At 38.9% G+C, this 21,642-nt stretch overlaps 2 protein-coding genes across 3 annotated transcripts in view; one reads left to right on the forward strand and one right to left on the reverse strand.

Annotated features, from left to right (window-relative positions):
* Positions 1-21,642, reverse strand: part of Wnt6 (Wnt oncogene analog 6) — a 168,507-nt gene that overhangs the window by 137,399 nt on the left and 9,466 nt on the right. The window lies entirely within an intron of this gene.
* The window catches only part of Wnt10 (Wnt oncogene analog 10), a 76,799-nt gene that overhangs the window by 4,524 nt on the left and 50,633 nt on the right, over positions 1-21,642 (forward strand). The window contains exon 2 of the mRNA XM_083139242.1: positions 8,558-8,820. Coding sequence (XP_082995368.1) covers positions 8,558-8,820 — 263 coding nt within the window. The remainder of the gene's footprint in view (positions 1-8,557; positions 8,821-21,642) is intronic.

The raw sequence follows: 21,642 nt of genomic DNA on the forward strand, positions 1-21,642 counted from the left end.
GCTAACCGAAAAGTTTCACCGTACAAAATAGATTTCAGTACGAAAAATGAAGAGTGATTCCGAACAGATGTTATTTCTTTTTGCATAGCTCCAAAAATAGGATAGGATTGTGGTTTGCCCCCCCCCCCCTTCCCACGCACTAACAAGCACTGACATACAGTATTATTTTTGCCTTCTACAATGGTTTGTCATACTTACATCCCACAAATTTTGAAATGAATAGACATAGAAATTATGCAATTAAATATAAATTGATATAATTAATCCCCTCATTAAAAAATAATGTTATATTTAAAAATTCGAAGTTTGCATTTCTGATTAAAAAAAAGTTTAGCATATTTAAGAACATTACAGTTATGTCTTAGTGTCAGAACAACATCTTTAAAAACGTACTATTACTTCTACTTTGGGAGACATAGCCTACATACAATTCCAGCAGTGTGTTACCAGAATATAAGCTTACAAGTAAAATAAGAAAAAAGTTTAACAATAATAATTAAATAATATATTGTGTATTATGTTCTCAGTAGGAATATTTGTAATTTAAAATTATTCAACTCTGCTTGAAAAAAAATTACATCGTTATGAACTAAGTAAAATTTACAAAATATTAATAAAACCAAACTGATTTCTCAGATAGAGAATACTTAGAATTGAACTTTTCTTGCTTTCAATTAAACAAATTGGTCAATTACCTTACAAAAATTGACAATTCTTGCATTTTTTTCAACTGACAATATTGAGAGATTATTTAACCTCTCCTGGCCCATTCACAATCTCAGGTAGTTTTTTTATTCTAGGTCGCATTTTTTTTCTGAGAAAAGTCTCTAAATGGCGCCCTATAGGCTATAGCTTTCAGCCCCCTTAGCCTACCCCTCACTAGGGGGCTGCTAAAGATTTATAATCCATTCAGTGTGCAACAAAAAGTGGAGAAAAGTTGTATTTTATCTATTTATAAATGCACACACGATGGAGTTGGGAAAATTTCAAAAGAACGAGATTATTTTAAAATATGTTGTGCTTTGTTTCGTTCTTTGTCTTTGAGAATCCGCCCTTTGTTTACTACAAATCAAGTCAAATAATTTAATACAATGATATTAATAAATCTCAAGAAAATATGATTTTTTTAAAAATAATAAGTTGATGGGTTGTGAATTAATGTGCTAATAGACTGTTTTACTTGAAAATAAAATAAAAAAAATACACGTTAACAAAAGAAAAGACAATTACATATTTGACAAGAATAAATAAAACTTGGTTTTAAATTGTTACTAGTTTTAGACGATATGTACCTTTAAAACCCAAAAAGTAGATAATTGTTCTCCCTTGCTAAAATAAGCAAGAAAACGATTCATGTAGGTATTTGAATAGCATTCTTAACGATACTCAGGCACGAAAAGTTTTCAAAATTCTTGGCTTTATCTTATAGTTTATTTTGAGATTTCTGCCATCATCACAAACACTATTTCTTACATTTCCAAATAATCAAGGCTTGTTTCTATGCTTCCTTTGATCAAATGCAATGTGATTTAGTGAAATGCATTAACTGGTCCTTAAAACAAATATGTTTCAATACATATGCGAAAAATGCTATTACTGTTTATTATTATTATTTTGGGCTCAATTCTAAAACTAATCAAAATTTTATAATGTTTACACTAAAAAAGCACCTACATACACACACGCACACACACACGCACACACACACACACACACATATCATTGAGAATGCTAACTTAGTGGTCGATGATATCCTGAAGTACAAGTATCAAATCCAACGGGGTAACTATTGGTAAGCAGTAATACTTGCTTCAGACTTGACTCACTCTCCACAAAAATTAACAATACATTCATACTGCCAAGTTCAAAGGTTTCATGGATGCAAATTGCCCATCATTATATTAATTAACCCATAAGTTCCATATGTACAGTAGTTAGGGTGCTCACAAGATTGACGAATTGCCTCTATCCCATCTCCCCTCTCCCCGTTCTTGACCATTATGTTAAAGTTACTATCACTAAATTGTAACATAAATCATGCTTGTATTCGTTTCGTTTTCGGTCTAAAATATTCAGAACACTTGACACCGTACTTGGCGAAGGTCGAGTGGCTTAAATTAAACGATAAACGTAATTTTCACAAGTTAATATTACTGTACAAAATCCTCCAAATGAAAGACCCACACAATATCTCTATAACCGATTTCAACATCTTTCCGTCTTTTACAGCAGCAACACCAGATCGCGCGAAAGGTCCCCGCTGTCCATTCCACTCCACAAATCCAAATGTTATGCTAATTCTTTTACTGTTACATCAGCAGGCCTTTGGAACAAGTTGCCACCTGAAATTCATGCCTCTCCCTCAATTGTGACATTCAAAAAACTGTTAAAATTACATCTATTAAATAATGAAAATTAAAAATTTGACTTCCCAAACTAAGTAGCAGGTGCAGGGAATGGCAAACGAGGCACAGGAACAAAAATGATAATATGTAATATTTCAGGTGAATTATGATTAATTTAGACTGTTTTGGACTATGTTTAAGCGTAACATTATGTACTTGCTTGTACACGCTTGTGTGTATACAAGAATATGTGTGTGTATGTGTTTGTGTGTGTGTGCGTAATATAAACTGTACTGCCTTTTCGTTTACGTGGTAACGTGTGTGAAAGGGTGAGCATGTGCTTGTATTTGCGTTTGTAAACGGTATGTTCTTTGTTGTATTTTTTTTAATATTTTTCCTTTCTTTTATACTTTATTTGTAAACAGATGGTTAAGTGGAAGAAAAGGCATTAATTAAAGCCTTAATTTCGCCATACATACAAAGCCGATAAATAAAATGTTCTAAAATTGATGTACGTTCCGTTCCCACAGGAGTCCAGTTAAGTGATAAAATGTGGAGAATTTTTAACATAGGGAAAAATCTTGAGAATTTTCGCTAAAATTGAATATCTTCCTTCCCTCTCAAAATGTTTATCGGCTATAAAACATTTCTGCTCAAAATCTATAAATTTACGGGAGTTAATAGGAACAAAATTATAGTCCAGCCTCATTGTCATTCTCCTTTGTTCCGCTAAACAAGCCATCTCATATTAAAAGTTTTTATAACCAGGTTATAGCTCACGTGATACCCCTTTAAAAGTTCGCTCTAAAAATTAGTCTAGAATGATTGATTTAACTACATTCTCCATTGTAACTAATAAAAAGACCAAAAAACCAAAAATAAACTTTGTATAACAGAATTTTCTTCATTCCTCTCAGAATATGCACAACAGAAAATAACAAGATATAATTGGAAAAATGTCTTTGAATTAAAAAAAACTGTTGCAGTTTAAACAGGCTATATTTCAAGCTTCTTAACACTGTCACACAGATTGAGCACCCAATGTATGCTATTTGCTTTCTTAAGATGAATTATGATTAGGTAAAATCGAAGAAAGGACACACACACACATACACACACGCACGCACGCACATAAAAACATTCATGCTCAGGTCGAGACTAACCCAGAATCTTCGGTGGCGAGAAAATGAGTCTATCACTAAATTATCTTACCATAGGTGCGATTATAGTTGAAATACAAAATATAGAAATACAAAATATATGACTCAGGAGCGTATATTCGAGGCTATCTTAACTCTCTGTGAAGTCCGAGGCTTAGATAATGAAATAAGAAACAAATCGATGAGAAAATGTACATAAAATTGTTCATTCAATAATATGATTGTGCTAACCTGTTTTTTTAGTAGTTGTCAACCTTATTTCGTAGGATCGATTGATTGATTGGTTGGTTTGGCGTTTTAAGTCCACTTTATGCACAGTAAGCCTAATTGGGACTGGATCTACAGTTTAAAGTGAGATTCGAACCACTATGTGCTTCCACCGGGTATCGAACCCGGGACCCCATGAATACAAGGCGACGACGCTACCACTGCGCCACCGGGGAGGCCCTTTATTTCGTAGGAGTTGGCAATCTTGCGCGATTTCTGAGATGTGTGCGTTGAACGCGGTGAACAACTTATTGCGTCAACTAAGCATGATAATATTTCCCTCTGATCTGAAATATAAAGGAAATGCCATAATGTCAATGAAGGTTCTTTTAATTTCCTCAGTGCTGTAGACTCACAACTGTCATTTCGTAAATAACAATTTTAAAAATCCGTTTCCGCCATCTTGGAAAGAGATTAATACAAACATGCATAGAACGGAGAAACAAGCACCAAACGAATAATCAGGGAGAGATAAGGGTGTGAGTGTACTGAGTTTGAAGATGTTCCATATTTCTCCAACAAACACATTCCTTTATTTTTCCCCCACAACCTTACCTCGTTTCTTAGTCCTCTTCCAGTTGTAGAACATGGGTTTTGCATTAATTCCACTTAGTTTAATTTTGAACCTAGAGACAACGAGCCATTTGAAAGGAAGGTTTATTATTTCAGCTTGTTTAACGAAAGTGTCTGACGACTCCTTGCATTCATTGCGTTTTTTTCCTCTTTCCATAACTTAACGTAAGGCACACTAACGCCACCTGCGCGTCGAAAAAAGGAAGTAACTACGTGAGTCAACAAAGGTACAAAAATTCTTGTGAGGGTTTGGCTATAGTCATGCAAAACGTTAACATTGGTTTCTCGCGTGTTAAGTACAGATGGGTGGGGAAACGGAACAAATAGGAACACAGGCTACAAAAAAATTCTTTCTTCTTTATCTTTCTGACTTCCTTCTCTGCAAGCATAGTTTTAAGTGAGATTTCAACTTCCAGCTACTTCACTGACAAGATGATTGTCGTGTCTATGTTTGCCCTCAAACAAGCTATTCTGAGGTTGGCATCTTCCCACACGTTTTAAACCCTTGTGTTTGCTGTGTCCATAGCAGGATTGACATACGACAACGTAAGTCCATTCAGCACATACACAGGAACCACTCTTTTGTTTCTACCGTTGGAATTTACAAGTGTGCTTAGGTTACTAAAATTTTGAGTTTACTTGCTGTTATAGTCAGGTTTGGATATGTGTGTGTGTGTGTGTTATGTAGAAGGAAGGTGTACATGTCGAATACTTGCTTGAGATTATGTCTGTTCGAGTGAGAATCGGCAATGGATGACGTCATCTCGCATTGCACCTTGGGAAGAAACAGCATGAGGTCGGGCAAAACAAACAAGAGTGACAGTTTCGCACCAAAATGCATTTATTTCAATATCGTCCGAATGGGCACTGCTCATAGGCGCCGACTTGTTGGGGGAAAGAAGGCACTTTCTGGCCCCCTCCAAAATTCACGCAGAAGGACACATTTTATGTATATTTAAATACATAAAATATTGTTTATGCCGATCTTGCCCCCCCCCCCCCCAAATTTATCATAAATTGGAGCCTCTGGCACTGCTATTGAGAAATTTAAAAGGTAAGGCCAAGAGCGTATGGATCTCCCCATGTTGAAAGTGGAAGCAGTTGTTGCAAGCAGTTTTTTAAAGTTGAATATTAAGCTAGATACGATCGTAAAAAAATAAGTGAAAAATTATTTATACATCCCCATATATTCCTTATGGACAAACAAGAAATGGAAGTTTCGACTTTTCCTAACACAAGCAAAATCTTCAACCTGTCCTGTTCCAGCTGATGTGTTTATCTACACCATAGGAAGTTTGATATTCCCAAGATAACATGTAGGCTAAAACAATACTCCCATAAGCGTAATGCTAAGTTTTCTCCCCCTCCTACAACCAACCTGCCCACAGACCTCTCTTTCCCCAGCTTGAAGAGGGAAAAGGTCGGTGGGGGGTGGAGCACTTACGGGTTCTCGCGACTGACTGGAAACTGTTCCTCATGCCCTTAAGGAAAGCGTACGAGAAGCCTTCTTACAGCGAGAAATTTACGATATTTTATACGCACACCATTCCTCATACGATCATGATGATCATACCTTGAATGAATCCGACAAAGATCACACGCACAATGTTTACTCGGTATGTTTTGAACGCAGGATGTGATCTGTTTGCCCGAAAAAATGGTGCCGGCACGTGATTTCGCGCAATGAATTGTGGGGGAAGTTGTTCGCTGAATATCATCCATTAAAATACTACATTGTTAAGGTTTTGCACCTATTAGCACAACGTCAAACTTTGGGGATCTCTATGACTAAATAACCAGCAACATTTTGTCTCTTCCCACAGCTTAAATTTTATTTACAAGCCATTAACTATCACCACCGGAGCAAATAGGACCAAGTTCGAGACGAGACAGGAACCGAGACCACCATTAAAGAATCGAGACGAGAACGAGACGAGACCGATCCTTACTGCTTAAGAGTCTCTGTTAATTCGAGTAAAGGTAGTTACTCTAATAAAAGGAATAAGATAGCTCTTAACACCATTAATTATAACTCAAATAATCAACAGTCGTTAAGAAAAAGCACAGTATATTCTAACTTTTCCTCCTTCTTGCTTTACTATTCCTGGCAGAGCAACAGAATGTTAAAAAATATGAAAATATCGCCTTTACTTTGCTACACAGATAACTCGAAATGCATCATGTCGGTCCCTTTTATGCATTTCTGTGTATTTTGATGCATTATTAACAGTTTATGCACTTTAATGTATTACTGGAGTCAACATATTTGAGTTAAATGACACATTTTTGGTTCTTTGTTCTTAGTCGCCGATACCAATGAGGATAGCTGCCTGATTTACAACGTCTACATACATGATTTCTCGTTCGTGGAGAAATCCAACCCATGTCGACAATCTTGGCAAATCCGACAGGCACTGGCCACCCTGCCGCACTGCCGTCGAGGTGTACCAGGACCTCCCCGCGAGTGATAGCGTCAATATTGAAAGCGTACAACTATCCGAGGAATGCCCGAGCGTGAAATTCCACCCATTGTCTTGTCTGCATTATCTGTTCTGCTGTGAGCTTGTGTGTCTGTTCATCACATCTACTTCTGTATCTCTTCCTCCCCCCTCTCTCTCTCTGTGCCTGTCTCCGTATTTAAAGTAGCGTTATGGACATCGTGGGAAACAGAGAGGACGGACCAGTTGCTGTCCTGGCCTCTCTGGAATCCTACTCCCGCCTGCTGGACAGCATATTCCTTTGTCTGGTCCCATCGTGGTACTTGGTGTTTGAACTCCTAAATAATGCAATCCTCTTTTTTCTTCCTGGTCATATTCGTCATTCTTTTTAAAATCTTTTCCCACAACTTTTTCATCCTGGGGGATCCACTCTTCGGATGATCTGGAATTTATGCATCTGCTATTTATTTTTATAATCGCAAAATCGCTAAAGTTCTGAATGTAATAAGACAATTTCACAATGCACTGATTTCAAATCAAACGTGTTTGTGATTGTCCCTTCATCTCTTCTTATCACCGTTCATCTCCAACGTCGCGACTCCCGATTAGCCAAAAACAGAGGAAAAGCGACGTAAAACATAGCAAATATTTCGCAATATTTTTACTTGTAAAAACTTCATTGTTATTTTCAATTGTTTTGCTGGTATTATTGTATACAGTCTTTTAAAACTGTAGAGAGAGAGAGAATAGGTAAGTATAGTAAGTGACCTTTACTCAAAAGATCGATTTGGTTCATTTTACTTCGCTTCTTTTTGCCACTTTTCGCTAATCACGAAAATAAAAATGAGTAACATGAAATTGATGAAGGGACACTCAAAAAACAGCCCAGGCTGGGATTCGAACCCCGAGACCCCTGGCGTCGTAGCGCGCTGTGCTAACCACTCCGCCACGAAGGCCAGCTGAATGCAATTAACACAATTTCACAATGCACTGATTGGTTTTGTTTATTTTACGTCGCTTTTCTTCATTATTTGCTAATCCCGACGATGGGGATTGGATGGTGATAAGATGAGATGAGTGAAGGGTCAATCGTAAACATATGTGGACGAAATGAATGAATGCAACAAAAATTTTGGGTGTGTCAACAGCACTTAGGCTATTTGCATCTGTCACATTATACGGGCCTAGCCCGTTACCAGAGCTATAACGTGTCTCTGAGGACCAGTATCTCCTTACCCAGGTTAAAAGCTGAGCCTGTAAATTGCACTCAGCATATATAAGGACACAACACGGGGCAACACACAGCCCTACAGAGAATTATACTGGCTGCAGTACCAGACGCCATAGCTTCGTTAGTCTGTGTGAAAGAGATGTCGACATTTGGGTGCCTTGCGAAACCTTACTTCCATGTAGTGTTAATACATCCTGAACTGCAGTCCTGCAGGATAACGACGTTCTGGAGTCTGTACCCATAGCCAGTATTATCTCCTGTGGGTCTATATTTTGTGCTTAATTCTTTAAGAATTTCCTTAAGAAAAAGATCGTCAAATCCGAAAAAGACGGCTAAATATAGGACTTCCTAAACAAAAAACGAAGACATACCCGTCCTTTCGTAAATGTTAAGCATGCCACTGGTAACAATCATCTGATATTCAATCACATGCTGCAAACTTAACAAATCACCCTTTACAATTCACACACTAACAAATGCCATTCTGGTCCACCAACATCCATCTCACCGAAGATGTCATCTTATTCCTCTCCATCTTTCCAGCATCCGAGGGTTTAAGTCGGGAACTCAAGTAGCTCGCCTGGATCCTTCCAACTTCCTCACGACGATCTGCAGGAACTTCCCAGGCCTCACCAAGGACCAGTACGACATCTGCTACAGGTTCCCCGACGTCACCTCGAACGCCATCCAGGGACTTCAGATGGCCATCAACGAGTGCCAGTTCCAGTTCCAGTGGAACCGCTGGAACTGTTCGTCGCTGGAAACCAAGAACAAGAATCCTCACAGCAGCGTTCTTCTCAAAAAAGGTAGGTGGCGAAAGTTCTCTGCATGAACCCGTATGCTCATCTACCTGAGAATGATTTTCGTTTCTTGAGAACACTTACAATTCACTTGTTTACTGTGTTTGATTCGTTGAGAAGCCAGCAATGATTATTGCAAATTCTTAAAAGAGATACAAACAGTGGCGTGCGCAGTAAAGGGAGGGGGCATTATGTATAACTTTTTAGTAGTCAATCCTTATCTTGACATCTTTTCCTGCGTCTGACGTTCTTTTTTTAGAAATACTGGGCCAAAAGAGGGGGTTATGACCCCCACCAACCCCCCACCTTGGACACGCCACTGGATACAAACCGAACGTGTTGTTAAACCGATAATTCGAGGTGGACGGGACAGAATGGAGTTATACGGAACAACAGATAAATCGGAGGAGGCAAAAAGACCAAAAATAAAAACTGCAGTACGGTATGTGAAAAATGGAATATACAGTAATATTATGAATATTGTACTTAACCCAAACACGCCTCCTTAACATATGAAACCCACAACCTGTTTAAGTCTCCATAACGTGCCAACCACAAAACCTGCGTCACTGTTGATTCTTCCACCAGTAACCCAGTACAAATCTAGTGACCAGCGTCAGAGAAGGGAGCACAGACCACGTGTTCGCCACTTCCAAACAGGAAAGAAAAATTGCCAAAAATATCCGCATAAATTCCCCAGGTATGCATTGTTGATGAGTATTATTTATTTTCATTAATTCTGAACCGTAACAAGAACATATCCGGAATATAGTGCGACGTTTCTAACAAAGGAGACGTTACGCAAGACCAATAGGCCAGAGTGTTTATCCTGGTACCGCTCCCGCCACTCGGTGGTCTACCGTCTGTTAGAAGACCTCGCCTCTGATCACGTGATTCCCTCCATCCACTGACAGAAGTGCGGGAGACAGCACGTGCGTTGTTCTCTGCCATCCAGAGCTCATTGTTCGCTTTGAGAGGGGAATTTGAACACTTGCAACATTCACACAGGAGAAGCAGGGCTGCAGTCGAGGATATACGGCAGTATACACCGTATACCTCATGCTAACCTTAGTCATTCATTAGAGTATACCTTCCGTTTATATACTTGAGCCATCACTGCAGTGAGCTTATTACGGTCAAATACCTATCTCTTCACGCGAAAGACACATAATGTTCGAAAGGTCCACATGGCTGAAAACTGCCATGCTGCAAATGACACTAATTCAAGAATATGTGCAAAACGTAACAACTGTGACGTATCAATAGAGGCACTTTGGAGTGTTTCCGAGACGACAGGTGGAAACACCTCCAGAAGACTTTGTTGTTCAAAGTAAGTAGCGCGGTCTTCAAAGTATTTTCTCCAAGTTTTTCATTTTTAGTGTTATTAGCATTATTATTATGAAGTTATTAACAGTATACAAACTGACAATTCACAAAAGTAATATTAACAAGAAAATAAAATACAGGGCTACTATAAATGATTCATTCAACAAAACACTGTATTTTCCAAAGTATTGCACATACAGATATGAATGATACATGACAATAACTGTAAACTCACCAAATTTTCCTCACATTCTACATATGTTCTATGTGTGCCCCTCTGGCCACACGACACACATCCAAGCGGTAGTCGAGTTCCACCCATACATTTTGTAGCAATCCCCTGTCAATTGCCATCAGACAAGCATTGATGCGCTCTACCAGTGTCCAGAACAAGGTCTCTTCTGAATGCACACTGCACGGCAATACCAGATGAATATCTCGCATATTCCAACACACAAAAACTCTTTTCTAGGTTTGTCGCCATTTTGTACAGGCACTGCATTCGTGCTGCCAACTGGTATGTCACGATGCAAACTTTGTGAGTTTACACTTATTTTCATGTATCATTCCTGTATGTGCAATACTTTGGAAAATACAGTGATTTGAAATCGAATGAATCATTTATAGTAGCCCTGTACAATAACATTCTGTACAGTAGAATATACAATACTAAAGTAGCATTTACGTTTAAATACAATCATTAAAATGCATTTTATATTTTTCATATTTAATAATGTGTTCTCCATTGTAGTAATCCTCTTTAATGCCACTTACGTGAATACCATCACCAATGGCATTCATTTCTATTTTTTCCTTCCCACCCCTTTTTTTTTAAGAAGTTCATCCATGTATTTAATGGAAACATGGCCTTCACTTAACGTTTAACGAAACATAGCGTATGCCCTCTGAAAATTTTGGGACTACAGTACTGAGGGGAGGGGGGAGGTACATAGGGAGCGGGTATTTCGGATGGTGAAAGGAAAATTATTTGTACTCTAGGGATCTGAATAGAGACTCATGCAACAGCGCAATCAGTTGCCACGTTTGCAACAAGCAACCGTTTGGCAACAACAGCCCGCAGACGACAGACTAGTGTAATGGGATACATCTCTTGGACTATAGATTTGACCACAAGCAGGGCTCCCCATCGTGTGGTTTCCTAAAAAGACATCACCAGATCTTCCACTGCGATGCACGATCTTGTTAGCCGGAGTCCTTTGAAGATGGGCGCAACGCCGAACCGACAGAGCGAGAAGACAATCGCATATCCATGACCGCTAAACGATGTCCTCCCCAGTGACGCTTGCAGGAAATTGATTTCGTCGCCAACACCTTCATTTCCAGCTCCCTTTCTTCTCTTTCTTTTTTAGTTCCTCCAATAAAAAAAACGCATTGCCCCTTATAATGTCATGGAACAGTGCACTCCCCCCACTCCACCCTCCGCTAAACCGCGATTGACAAGATGTTGGCAATGTTGGCTTCTTGTAGTTGCATAGTCACAACTAAGCAGAAAAGTAAACGCATCAATTAAAGCAAAAGTTGTAGCCTCAGGCACACGTCCAGTTGAATCTGGAATATGCACTAGAATTCATGTGAATATTGTAAATATTATATACTTCATATTACTCGACTGGCTAAAAAGAGGAACATAAATTGAGAGTATTTGAAAATAAGATCCTTAGGAAAATATTTGGACCTAAAAGGGATAAGGAGACAGGTGAGTGGAGAAGGTTACATAATTTAGAACTACATATTTTGTATTCACCTCCAAATATTATTAGAATGATTACATCAAGAAGACTTAGGTGGGCAGCATGTGGCACGAATGGGAGAGGAAAGAAGAGTTTACAGGATTCTTGTTGGGGAACCTGATGGTAAGAGACCAGTAGGAAGACCAAGACGAAGATGGAGGGATAATGTTGAGATGGACCTAAAGGAAATTGGTAGGGATGGAAAAAGAGTACATAGATTTTGCTCAGGATAGGGAAAGATGGAAGGCTTGTGTTGCTGCAGCTATGAACCTTTTTGTTTAAGAAGGCTAGAGAGTTAGTTAGTTAGCTAAAAAATCAAATATTTTTTAAGCTTACTTCCAAACATCAAACTGACTTAATTTCAATTCTTAAAATAAATAAAATTATATGCAAGGCGTTCTGTGTGTTGCCTAACTCTTCGCCGGTGGTAGCCATTGAAAATTTGCTATTAAAATCCACTTTTTGCGTAGAATTAGGCAACACACATGACAGCTTGTAGAGACGCGAGTATCTCAAGATCTGGGGTGTCCCATTTTTTATGCCGGTGACTGTACTCAAGTAGAATCACAGGAAAGAAAGATGGATAAAGAATGATTTGGAAAGTTTGGATGCGAGTCTTGACATTGTGGAGTGAGCGTCATCTTGGTAAGCAGTGCGTAACATAAGTTTGTTCAGGGTTTACGTCCCGGTAATATTTCAGTCTGACAAGCAAACAATCAAGATTTCCTATGTATATAGTAGGTTTAGATAACCCACAGAAGCTCCAGTAGACAAGTGCTTTAACGTGTCTTTTCTTGCACGGTTGCACAACAAGACGAACTTACATTGAGAGCGTCTGTACAGAAATGCAAAAATTATCAATCAAGTTTCTATCCGCTGCAAGAATAGTCAATGTAAACAAATACACTGAAATCCTATTATGGGAGTCGGCGCAGGGGGGACGGACGGTTCGTCGATCCCCCTTAAAAATTGGCATTGTTTATTTCAAGTTTTAAAAAATCAGAAAGCTAGTTAATTTTATAGTTAACTAGCTGATTACCCGGCGTTGCCCGGGTATTTATTTATCCCAATCTTGTATTAGACAGGAAAATAATTAATTCTAACTATATTGTAAAATGTAACTAATTTTAAATGTGATCGTGAATGTCACTAATTAGCTTAGCGACCCCGAAAACTATGGATTCGACACTAATCTAGGTCATTTGTGGCATTTTGTTTTTCACCACCCTCTCTCTCCCCATGCCGATAGGTGATGATCTTGGAGTTGAACCGCATTTGGAGTGTCACGAAAACTATGGATTCCATTCGCAACACAGCCTGAATGTTAGACAAGCCGAGAAACACTACCGTTGTGCGGATTGCATAGAGTCACGGATGTCTGTTTGTGCGGAATTTAATATGGGTGGTTCTCGATTATTTTTACATGTCAACCCTTCCCACCACACCCCTAGGGGTGCCAGGGGTGTCTTACCCGGACATTATTTATTTCCAGGTTGCAAGTGTTACGCGTACCAAGTTTGGTTGAAATCGCTCTAGGCGTTTGAGAGTTATACCGGAACAAACAAATATACACACCCACACACACACACATACATCCATTTTTATATATATAAAGAAGATAGATAGATAGATAACGGAAATAAGGTTCAGTTAGTTACTATTCGAACAGAATAACGAACTAAAAAATGCGTTACATCGAAAATATTTAGTGTAAAATACAGGAACCAGTTTATGTTTTCATATTCTACCACTTAAATCACAGAAAAAATAGTTTCACAGCTTTCAGAATTAAAAAGAAATGAGTTTTATGTGAAAGGTCACTCAAACTAAGGATTATGGCTAAAATTTCTTCCAAACTTTTAAAGTTTTTTTCTTAAACGAGGAGTGTAAAAGTTAACAACAAAACAGAATAACTATTCTAACTGCATGAAATGTAAAAAAATATAAAAAGGTGTCCTGGATATTCACTCATTTTGTGGAGCGAGTAGAAGTCTCCCCAAGGATAATAATAATAATAATAATAATAAATGATTTGTTTTCATTAGTTTATGGTAATTATTGTTGAATAATAATAGTCTTAAGCATGATAATAACAATAATAATAATAATTCTTATTATTTCAACTATTCAAGTTTTATCAATGGCCTGACCCCCTACAAAAATTTCTGGCGACGCCCATAAACCCTATTGGTTGTTCCAACGCGGCTGCGCAGGAATTTTGCGCGTAGGAATACCCGTATAATGCATGTGATAATGCCAGATTACTCAATGTAGCTGTTGTATTGAAGATTTGGGACCTTATATTACGAACTGTACAGCTTCGAGCAATATATTCATCGTCACGTGGTTTTCCTTATCATAATCTTGTTCTTACAGTGGAAGTTGTTGATATCGGAAGTTTGAATCGGGCTATTGCAATAGCAACAGAGCTGTGGCGACATGACGTTTCTGTCTATTTAATTCTAATAATAACGTACGTAAAGTATGCAAAGTTGTTTAAATGGGCTTACAAACTAACGTTCGCTGAGTACGCTCCGAGGAGTGTCATGGGAGATGATAATCAAAGTGCAGCAATTTTTCAAATTGAATTATATACAGGGTGTAACGAAAATGCAGGACAAAACTTTCAGGAATGGATTCCTTATGTGCAAATAAGAAAAAGATTACAGTAACATGGGTTCAGAAATGCGTAATTTCTAAGTTATGGGAGTTGATAGTAAGATCGTAGCGTATTACAACACGCGTATTATCACAAATTGCACATTTGCGGACTCATGTTGAGATAACATTTACTTCTACACATAAGGAATCCATACCTAGTAGTCTTCCTCCGTATTTTCGTTACATCCTGTACATAATTGAATTTGAAAATACCCAGAGCACTTGGATAATCATCTTCTATAGTACTCCTTGAAGCGGAAACTATGGAAGCGCTTACTATATATAGTGGGACGGTTATGATACATGACATTGAATAATTTCTTACAAGAAAATGTTACATATCCGCCCCTTCCCCAGCACTGTGTTCCCTACCTCTCCTCCCCACTCCCATTTTATGAAAATATTCTGGAGCCGCTTAGCTGATGCACCAAACTATTGACGGCAAAGACTGGTATTGAAGTAATTTGCATTTGAAAGTAACAGTGGTCTTAGCCAGCAGTGATTTATGCACACGCCACTAACACCACCTAATATTGTTCATAAGGGTCCTATTTATGGTCACTTTGCCACTAAATTCACCCTTACAACCATGAGTGTCTTGGAAGGGGGCAACAAAGAGGAGCCATACGGCCTCTCTCTGGAAAATGAATGTCAGCCTAAAATTATATAGTTCAGACATATAATTTCATTGTAGTTACCATAATCTGAGTTAATTATAAGTGACTGGCTATTTCAAGTAAGACTGGTATGTACATATTGTTGCAGAAACGTGATAACTCTGAATTGTAGCAGTTTTTTTAGGGGGGTGGAATACCTTGTTTCTCCCCCGGGAGAAATCCTGCTGCTGTCTATGTTTACACACACATAAGAAAAACTTCCAGCCCCCCCCCCTTATATTGAAAACTCCAGAACATTATTTTTGCCAAACCAGTGATATATCCACACACCCCTAACAAACCCAAAATTTCCTCAACACCCTAAAAGTTTTCACAAAGACCGAATTGATGTCCATTTGGCTCTAAATTTACCCTTACACCCCGAAACACGAACTCACACCCCTGCAGATGAGAAAATTCTGGATAAACCCCTGACCAGCACAATCTGGTTTACGGGCGAAGATGTGGACCATTCACTCTTGAAGCTTTGCTCTTCGCGTCACTCCCATTTCAACAATGAATTGGGGGGAGCTTTCAGGGGGCACCGAGCAAAGGCGGACACACACACACACACACATGAGCAGCGCGAAAAGCACCCACGGAAAAGAGACAAGACTCCTCAGCTTAAAAGCCATGGACCATGTCCTCAGCGACTCGACGACAAGTCCTCTGTCCAACCATCTATCACAACGAGCGACCATCTTTTCCGCGCTGTCGGTTCTCGTTCAACCCCGCGGTCTAAGCAGGCGTGCCCAATGCCAAAGTCGCAGCTGCTTCGCTCAACAGTAACCAGCTACCGAGACGAATCGCAGACGACACCGAAAATGCCTCCACTGTCCTCTCCAAAAGTCCTGGAACTGGAGGGAAAGAATGCTTCCAGCGACATCTCAACACTCTCAGAGACCCCCTTGTTGTTGACCAAAAAAAGACGTCTTCTTTTGAAGATTCCTGGTACCGGAAACGGGCTCAGAAGAGAAATGGTAGCAGCTCTGGACCTATTGATGCCACGGAGGTCAATTTTCAACACCGTGGAGGGAGAACCTCCCCCGAAAGAATGAATGCCAGCTGAATTTATGTACCCGAAACCTTTCTCCTGTGAAAAATGAAGAAATTAAACTTCTTGGGTGGCGCGCAAACAACTGGTTAAGGTAATTCCGGTGCCCTATAATAACGCTCCGTCACCCTCATCAGTAGCTCTTTCATGCTGGTTGCGGTATGAAAGATGCCCGGGGTTTCATATGTGTTGTTCCTGAGGCAGGTTCGAGAATTATGGCACTTTTTGTGGGGTCTCGTCCTCGCGAAGCGTGCTCGACATAGCTAGCAGCAGTTCTAATCAAGACTTCCATTGATGATGTCAACTAGTTGCGATCCTCATGTCGCGTTGAGGTAAATTGCTCTCTTTCGACAAACCGCTTTGGTATTCCAAATTCGGAAAAATTATATCTGCTTAGAATTTCTTCTTGAGCACAGGAGTGAATCTTCGTGTGGTTTTCTTTCTCTGCTGTCTACAGGGTGAGTTAAAAGTACCTGATCACCCCTAAGAAAATGAAAGGGAGTGTAGATTGCAGCAATTAGTCATGGTAGTAATATATTAGGCTTAGGGGGAAACTTTTTGGTGCATGTCATGACAACGTTCGCCATCTTGGACCCAACTTCATTTCTTTAAATGGGAAGGGGGCATGTGGGGTATGGTTTTGGGCTAGAATTTTACCAGGAATTCACTGGTGAAGTCAGATATATGAAAACATTAATGATAAGGAAGTTATGGGCATATGAAATTTACACAATGTGTTCAACATGCTGTCCTTCTTGTGCTAGATATTATAATTTGAAGTCCTGTCTTTTTCGCCTGGTAAAGATTATGTGAAAAGTTTGCTTTGAGTCCACTTTATGCTCGGATAGGCTAATAGGACTGGACCTACAATTTGAAGTAGAATCCGAACCACTGGGAAACGAACCAGAACCTTATCATTACAAAAATGAATGAATGATTAAATTAAAAATTTTGGGTGTGTCGACACATATGGCTATTTTGCACCCTTCAAAGTGTACAAGGAAAAAAAACTCGTATCTAAAACCCTTACCTTAAAGTTAAGTGGGTGTAAAGAATCCCTTGAAAAGGGTTAAAGGTGCAAAGTTATAAAAGAACCTGCAAGAACAACTAATTAAAAATGTAAGGAGACACTAAAAACGTTCTCACAAACAGTGCAGGAGGACAGTTCTTCTCAAAGAGCTAAAAACATTGCTTTTATGCAATGTTTCTTCTGTAAACAAGTCTAAAAACATTAACGGGTTACTAAAAACATTCTTAAAACACTGTCATCATCTCCTAACATGGATGACAAACAGTTGGGAAGGTTAAAACTCTGTTGGGAAAGAATATGCCAAACAGTGAAAAATTGCGTGCCCAAGGGGGGATTGGTGGGAGTCACACCCCCCCTTTTGGCCCAGTATACCTAAAAAAAAGAACGAAAAAGGCAGGAAAAGATGTCAAAATGAGGCCTGACTACTAAAAAAGTATTCGTAACTTCCTCCTTACTAAAATCCGGGGCACGCCACTGGACACAGCAAATTAACAGGGTTTGCCACTACGCTCTCGGGGGGGCCTGTCTGGTAAGACCATGTCCCACGTTGAGGTCATAAAAAGATGGTCATCCTGATTTGAAAATTGCATTACAGTTATATCAGAAACTGTATTAGCTTATTAATTTCAAATTCTGAGTAATACACACTGCGTTGTAACGAGAATTGCATTACTAAAAAAAAGTAACGTGTTTTCGTTACTTCGTCATACAATAAGTATCACATCTGTCCCCTGGAGTGTGTTTTCTTAAGTATAACTTTACATGCACAAGTTTGACACAACGCAACAAAACATGTTTGATCCTGGGAAATCAATCCTCCACTTCTGAATTTATATCAAGGTGACACAAGTAAAATAACGTGACGTAACCAAGTACCGTTACAATTCTATTGTACGTTTAACAACGCATTACTAACGCAAGTACCGAAAAAGTGACACGTTATTAAAGAAGGAACCAAATATAAGTAACGCGTTATTAAAGCAAGAACCAAAACAAAGCGTTATTAAAGAAGAAATCAAAGAAGTAACGTGTATTAAAGCAAGTACCAAAAAGTAACGTGTTAGTAAAGCAAGTTCCAACAAAGTAACAAGTTATTAAAGCAAGCACCGAAAAAGTAACACGTTATTAAAGCAAGTATCGAAAAAGTAAAACGTACCAACAAGTGAGACGCTCTTAATGAAAGGACAAAAAAGTAACGAGTTACTTCCTCACTCTGGTTTTAAAGGTATCCGACATCTAACTGTTACTTCCAGAAATTGACTATTTGTATATCGAAACTATAAGTTTTAATAACTTGAAATAAAAAAGGGCGAATCTTGCAAATAGCAAACAGTCCAATAGTATAGAAAGGGACAGTGAAATCAGCGCAAGGAGACTTTCAGTATCGCAAGAGTTGAAGAACGGGAGAGAGTTAATTATTGTTAAAACAACCCTTCGGTCTCTCTCAACTCCAAATTCCACCCCTTACCCCTTCAGGAATACGCTTAGGGGATCCACTCACGATACTTTATGCTCGGGGCTTCCATAGACTCCCCACCGCCTGTTAATTAATTCCTGCGTCCAACATCGACAAATATTTGCAGTCTTTCCTTGCAATACATTTCTTCTCCTTTAATAAAGGAAGGGGGAGCCTTCGGTACAACGTAATTAGCGCTTTTAAAATGAGTCATACGACTCTTGGACGTCTGCTTCTCCCCCTGCGTTCCTTTCAGTTTTTCTAATAACGCAAGTTCTGAAGCAGAGATCAAAGAAAACGCCGCTCAATTGATAATGAGGGTTGACAAATCTCCGTATTCCTCTTTGGAGAATCTGTCATGGAAGTTCATAGTTCGTTACGCTATGTAAACGTCTTGTCAACAAGTACATCCACAGGCAGTTTCGACATCGCTGGAATAACCTTACGAAATGAACAATGTTAAACGTGACGTCAGAAGATTTAAAACTACAATGGAGTAGAATTGATTGATTGATTTGTTGTTTCAACTCCATTTTATGCACAGAAAGGTGAATCGGGACTGGACCTACAGTTTGAAGTAGAATCCGAACCACCGTGCCATGTGCCTCCACCGGATATCCACCTTGATTACATGTCGAGCGATAACAATGGACTAGAACAATTCTGAAAGCTTTGAATTGACACATTCCGTAATTGATTGTCGAAAAATTGATGTCAGTTTACAGCCAACATTTTTAGTTATCAGTTTCCAGTTCTCTTCTTGTTCTCTAATTAGATTGTTTAGCAATGTTAAAGTAGAAAACAGTCGTTAATCTACAGTAAAAAGATTCCTTTAATTTCCTAAATTTTTAATCGTTTCCTTTGCAACAATCCTGGTAAATGTGCACTAGCCTTTGACGCAAAAGTGTCGCCATCTGTCCCTAAAAATTTAAGTAACGCCAAGCAATCAAGAGGCTTAGCAGGAACTTGATTGTGACAAGGTATAAAACAGGTGCTAAAAATCACGAATTTGGAGTGACAATTAACGAAACGAAGTTGAAAATAAAACAGTTATTGTGGCCGTTTTTGAGATGTACTCACAGGGCTGAGTCCCAGAAAAGGTTAAAGCCGGAAAAATTCTCACCCACCCCGTTAATCGAACTCTGGTCTCTTGCGTGACACTGTCAAAACAAATGTTTTACCGGCTGCCTTTCCCATAGTAACGCCTCTCGATGCATCGGGATATTACACACACATACACGCATACACAATATCCCGATTCCTTCAAAGAAGTTACTAGAATTTCAAATTGAAATTTATCACGCTGTAGTAGATTTGGTTAATAATGCATTCGCGTGTGATTATTTATTTATTTTATTTATTTTCAACACAGAAAATTCCAAAGGAAATCGTATGGTAAAAAATGGATATAAAGAAGGGAGATAGGAGACAACCATGTTCGATTATTTTACAAGCGAGGTGTCTTGGATGTAGTACACCTTGGACTTCATTCTTGCAATGCAGACTAACGAGGCACTGGCGTCTTGATTCACGGCCAGTATAATCCTGTGTGAGGTTTGATTTGGATCGTCCATACATATGTGATTGTGCCTCTATGCATTTCATCTTATCACTAGGGAGGAGATTTTTTAGGAAAAAACATACTTTTTTATTGTTTCGGAAGGCGGCCATATTCGGTAGGAGAGCCGACCATATGGTTGCAATGTAATCTGCGATTGCATAAAAATGGATAAATTTATCATCACATAAAACATATTTCTACAGAAAGAACATAAAATGTACCGTATCGTACCCAAGGTATTAGGTAGAAGGGACAAGTCTTCTGTCATTCTTAGCATAGTAGGAAACAGAGAAAGGAATACGGAATAAACAATTAGGCAAACGTTAGGTTATTGACTTGAGAGGCGCATGGGGAAAGAGCGTTGGAATCGTGGGAGAGCGAGGACAGTTGACAGTTGGCGAGGAAAGATCGGCCATGGTGAGAGAAAATGAAAGTGGGGAACGATTATTGGACAGTGGTTTATAAGGAGAGTGAATTCTGACAGGAAGGTCAGACGTGTTACAATTCAGAGGACAAGTGTGGAAATAACCTCATCTAATTGTGAGGCAAGTAATATCCTTTTCTAAACCAATCCATATCGGTTCAGTCATGGAGAGTACAGAAATCCAATTACTGTACGTGTGAATTATTTTGCCATAACTTTAAATGTAACCTCTCGCATATATCACATTTAGGTCAAGCGAGTGATAACCATCCGAAAGATGAATGATGAATAACTACATCACCCAATACAATCTAAAGGTCTCTGGTTCGATCCCAACGCAGTAATAGCATTGCGTTACGGTACACATTTTAGACATTAAGAACAAATAAAGTTTCCGAATTCTTTGTGTAATTTGGAGCAAATGCATAAATAGACTAAATTCGCGGCAAGGTAGTAAATTATTATCCTATTCGAGGGTCCACAACACACCGAGGCCTCCACTGGGTATCGAACCCGCGACCCGAATATGTTGCTGAAATTGATGGTGTGTGTGCATAACATCCCGAACTTCAAATATGCACGTATGGCTACGTGTGGTGTGGAAAGCTTGTTTTCACAATTCAGATATAAGCTGCGTGCATTTTCAATTGAAAATTTGGAAATGTGCTTTGTTGTTCATTGTAATCAACAGAATGCAACAAGCAACTTATATCGTGCTGTCACTGGTGAGCATCTATTTTTTCTACATAATTTTGTTAATTTTGAATTATATTTTTTTACTTTTAGCCACATATTTCGGCTGTGTTTAGAACATAAGAAATAAATGTTTTTAAGTTTTTTAACAAGTAAAAATCCGCTCCCCTAAAAATCAGCATTCATCCCCATCGAGGCGATTATCCACAAGTGCCA

The sequence above is a fragment of the Lepisma saccharinum genome, chromosome 17 (assembly GCF_977018435.1).
Source record: "Lepisma saccharinum chromosome 17, izLepSacc3.1, whole genome shotgun sequence".
Taxonomy (NCBI): Eukaryota; Metazoa; Arthropoda; class Insecta; order Zygentoma; family Lepismatidae; genus Lepisma; species Lepisma saccharinum.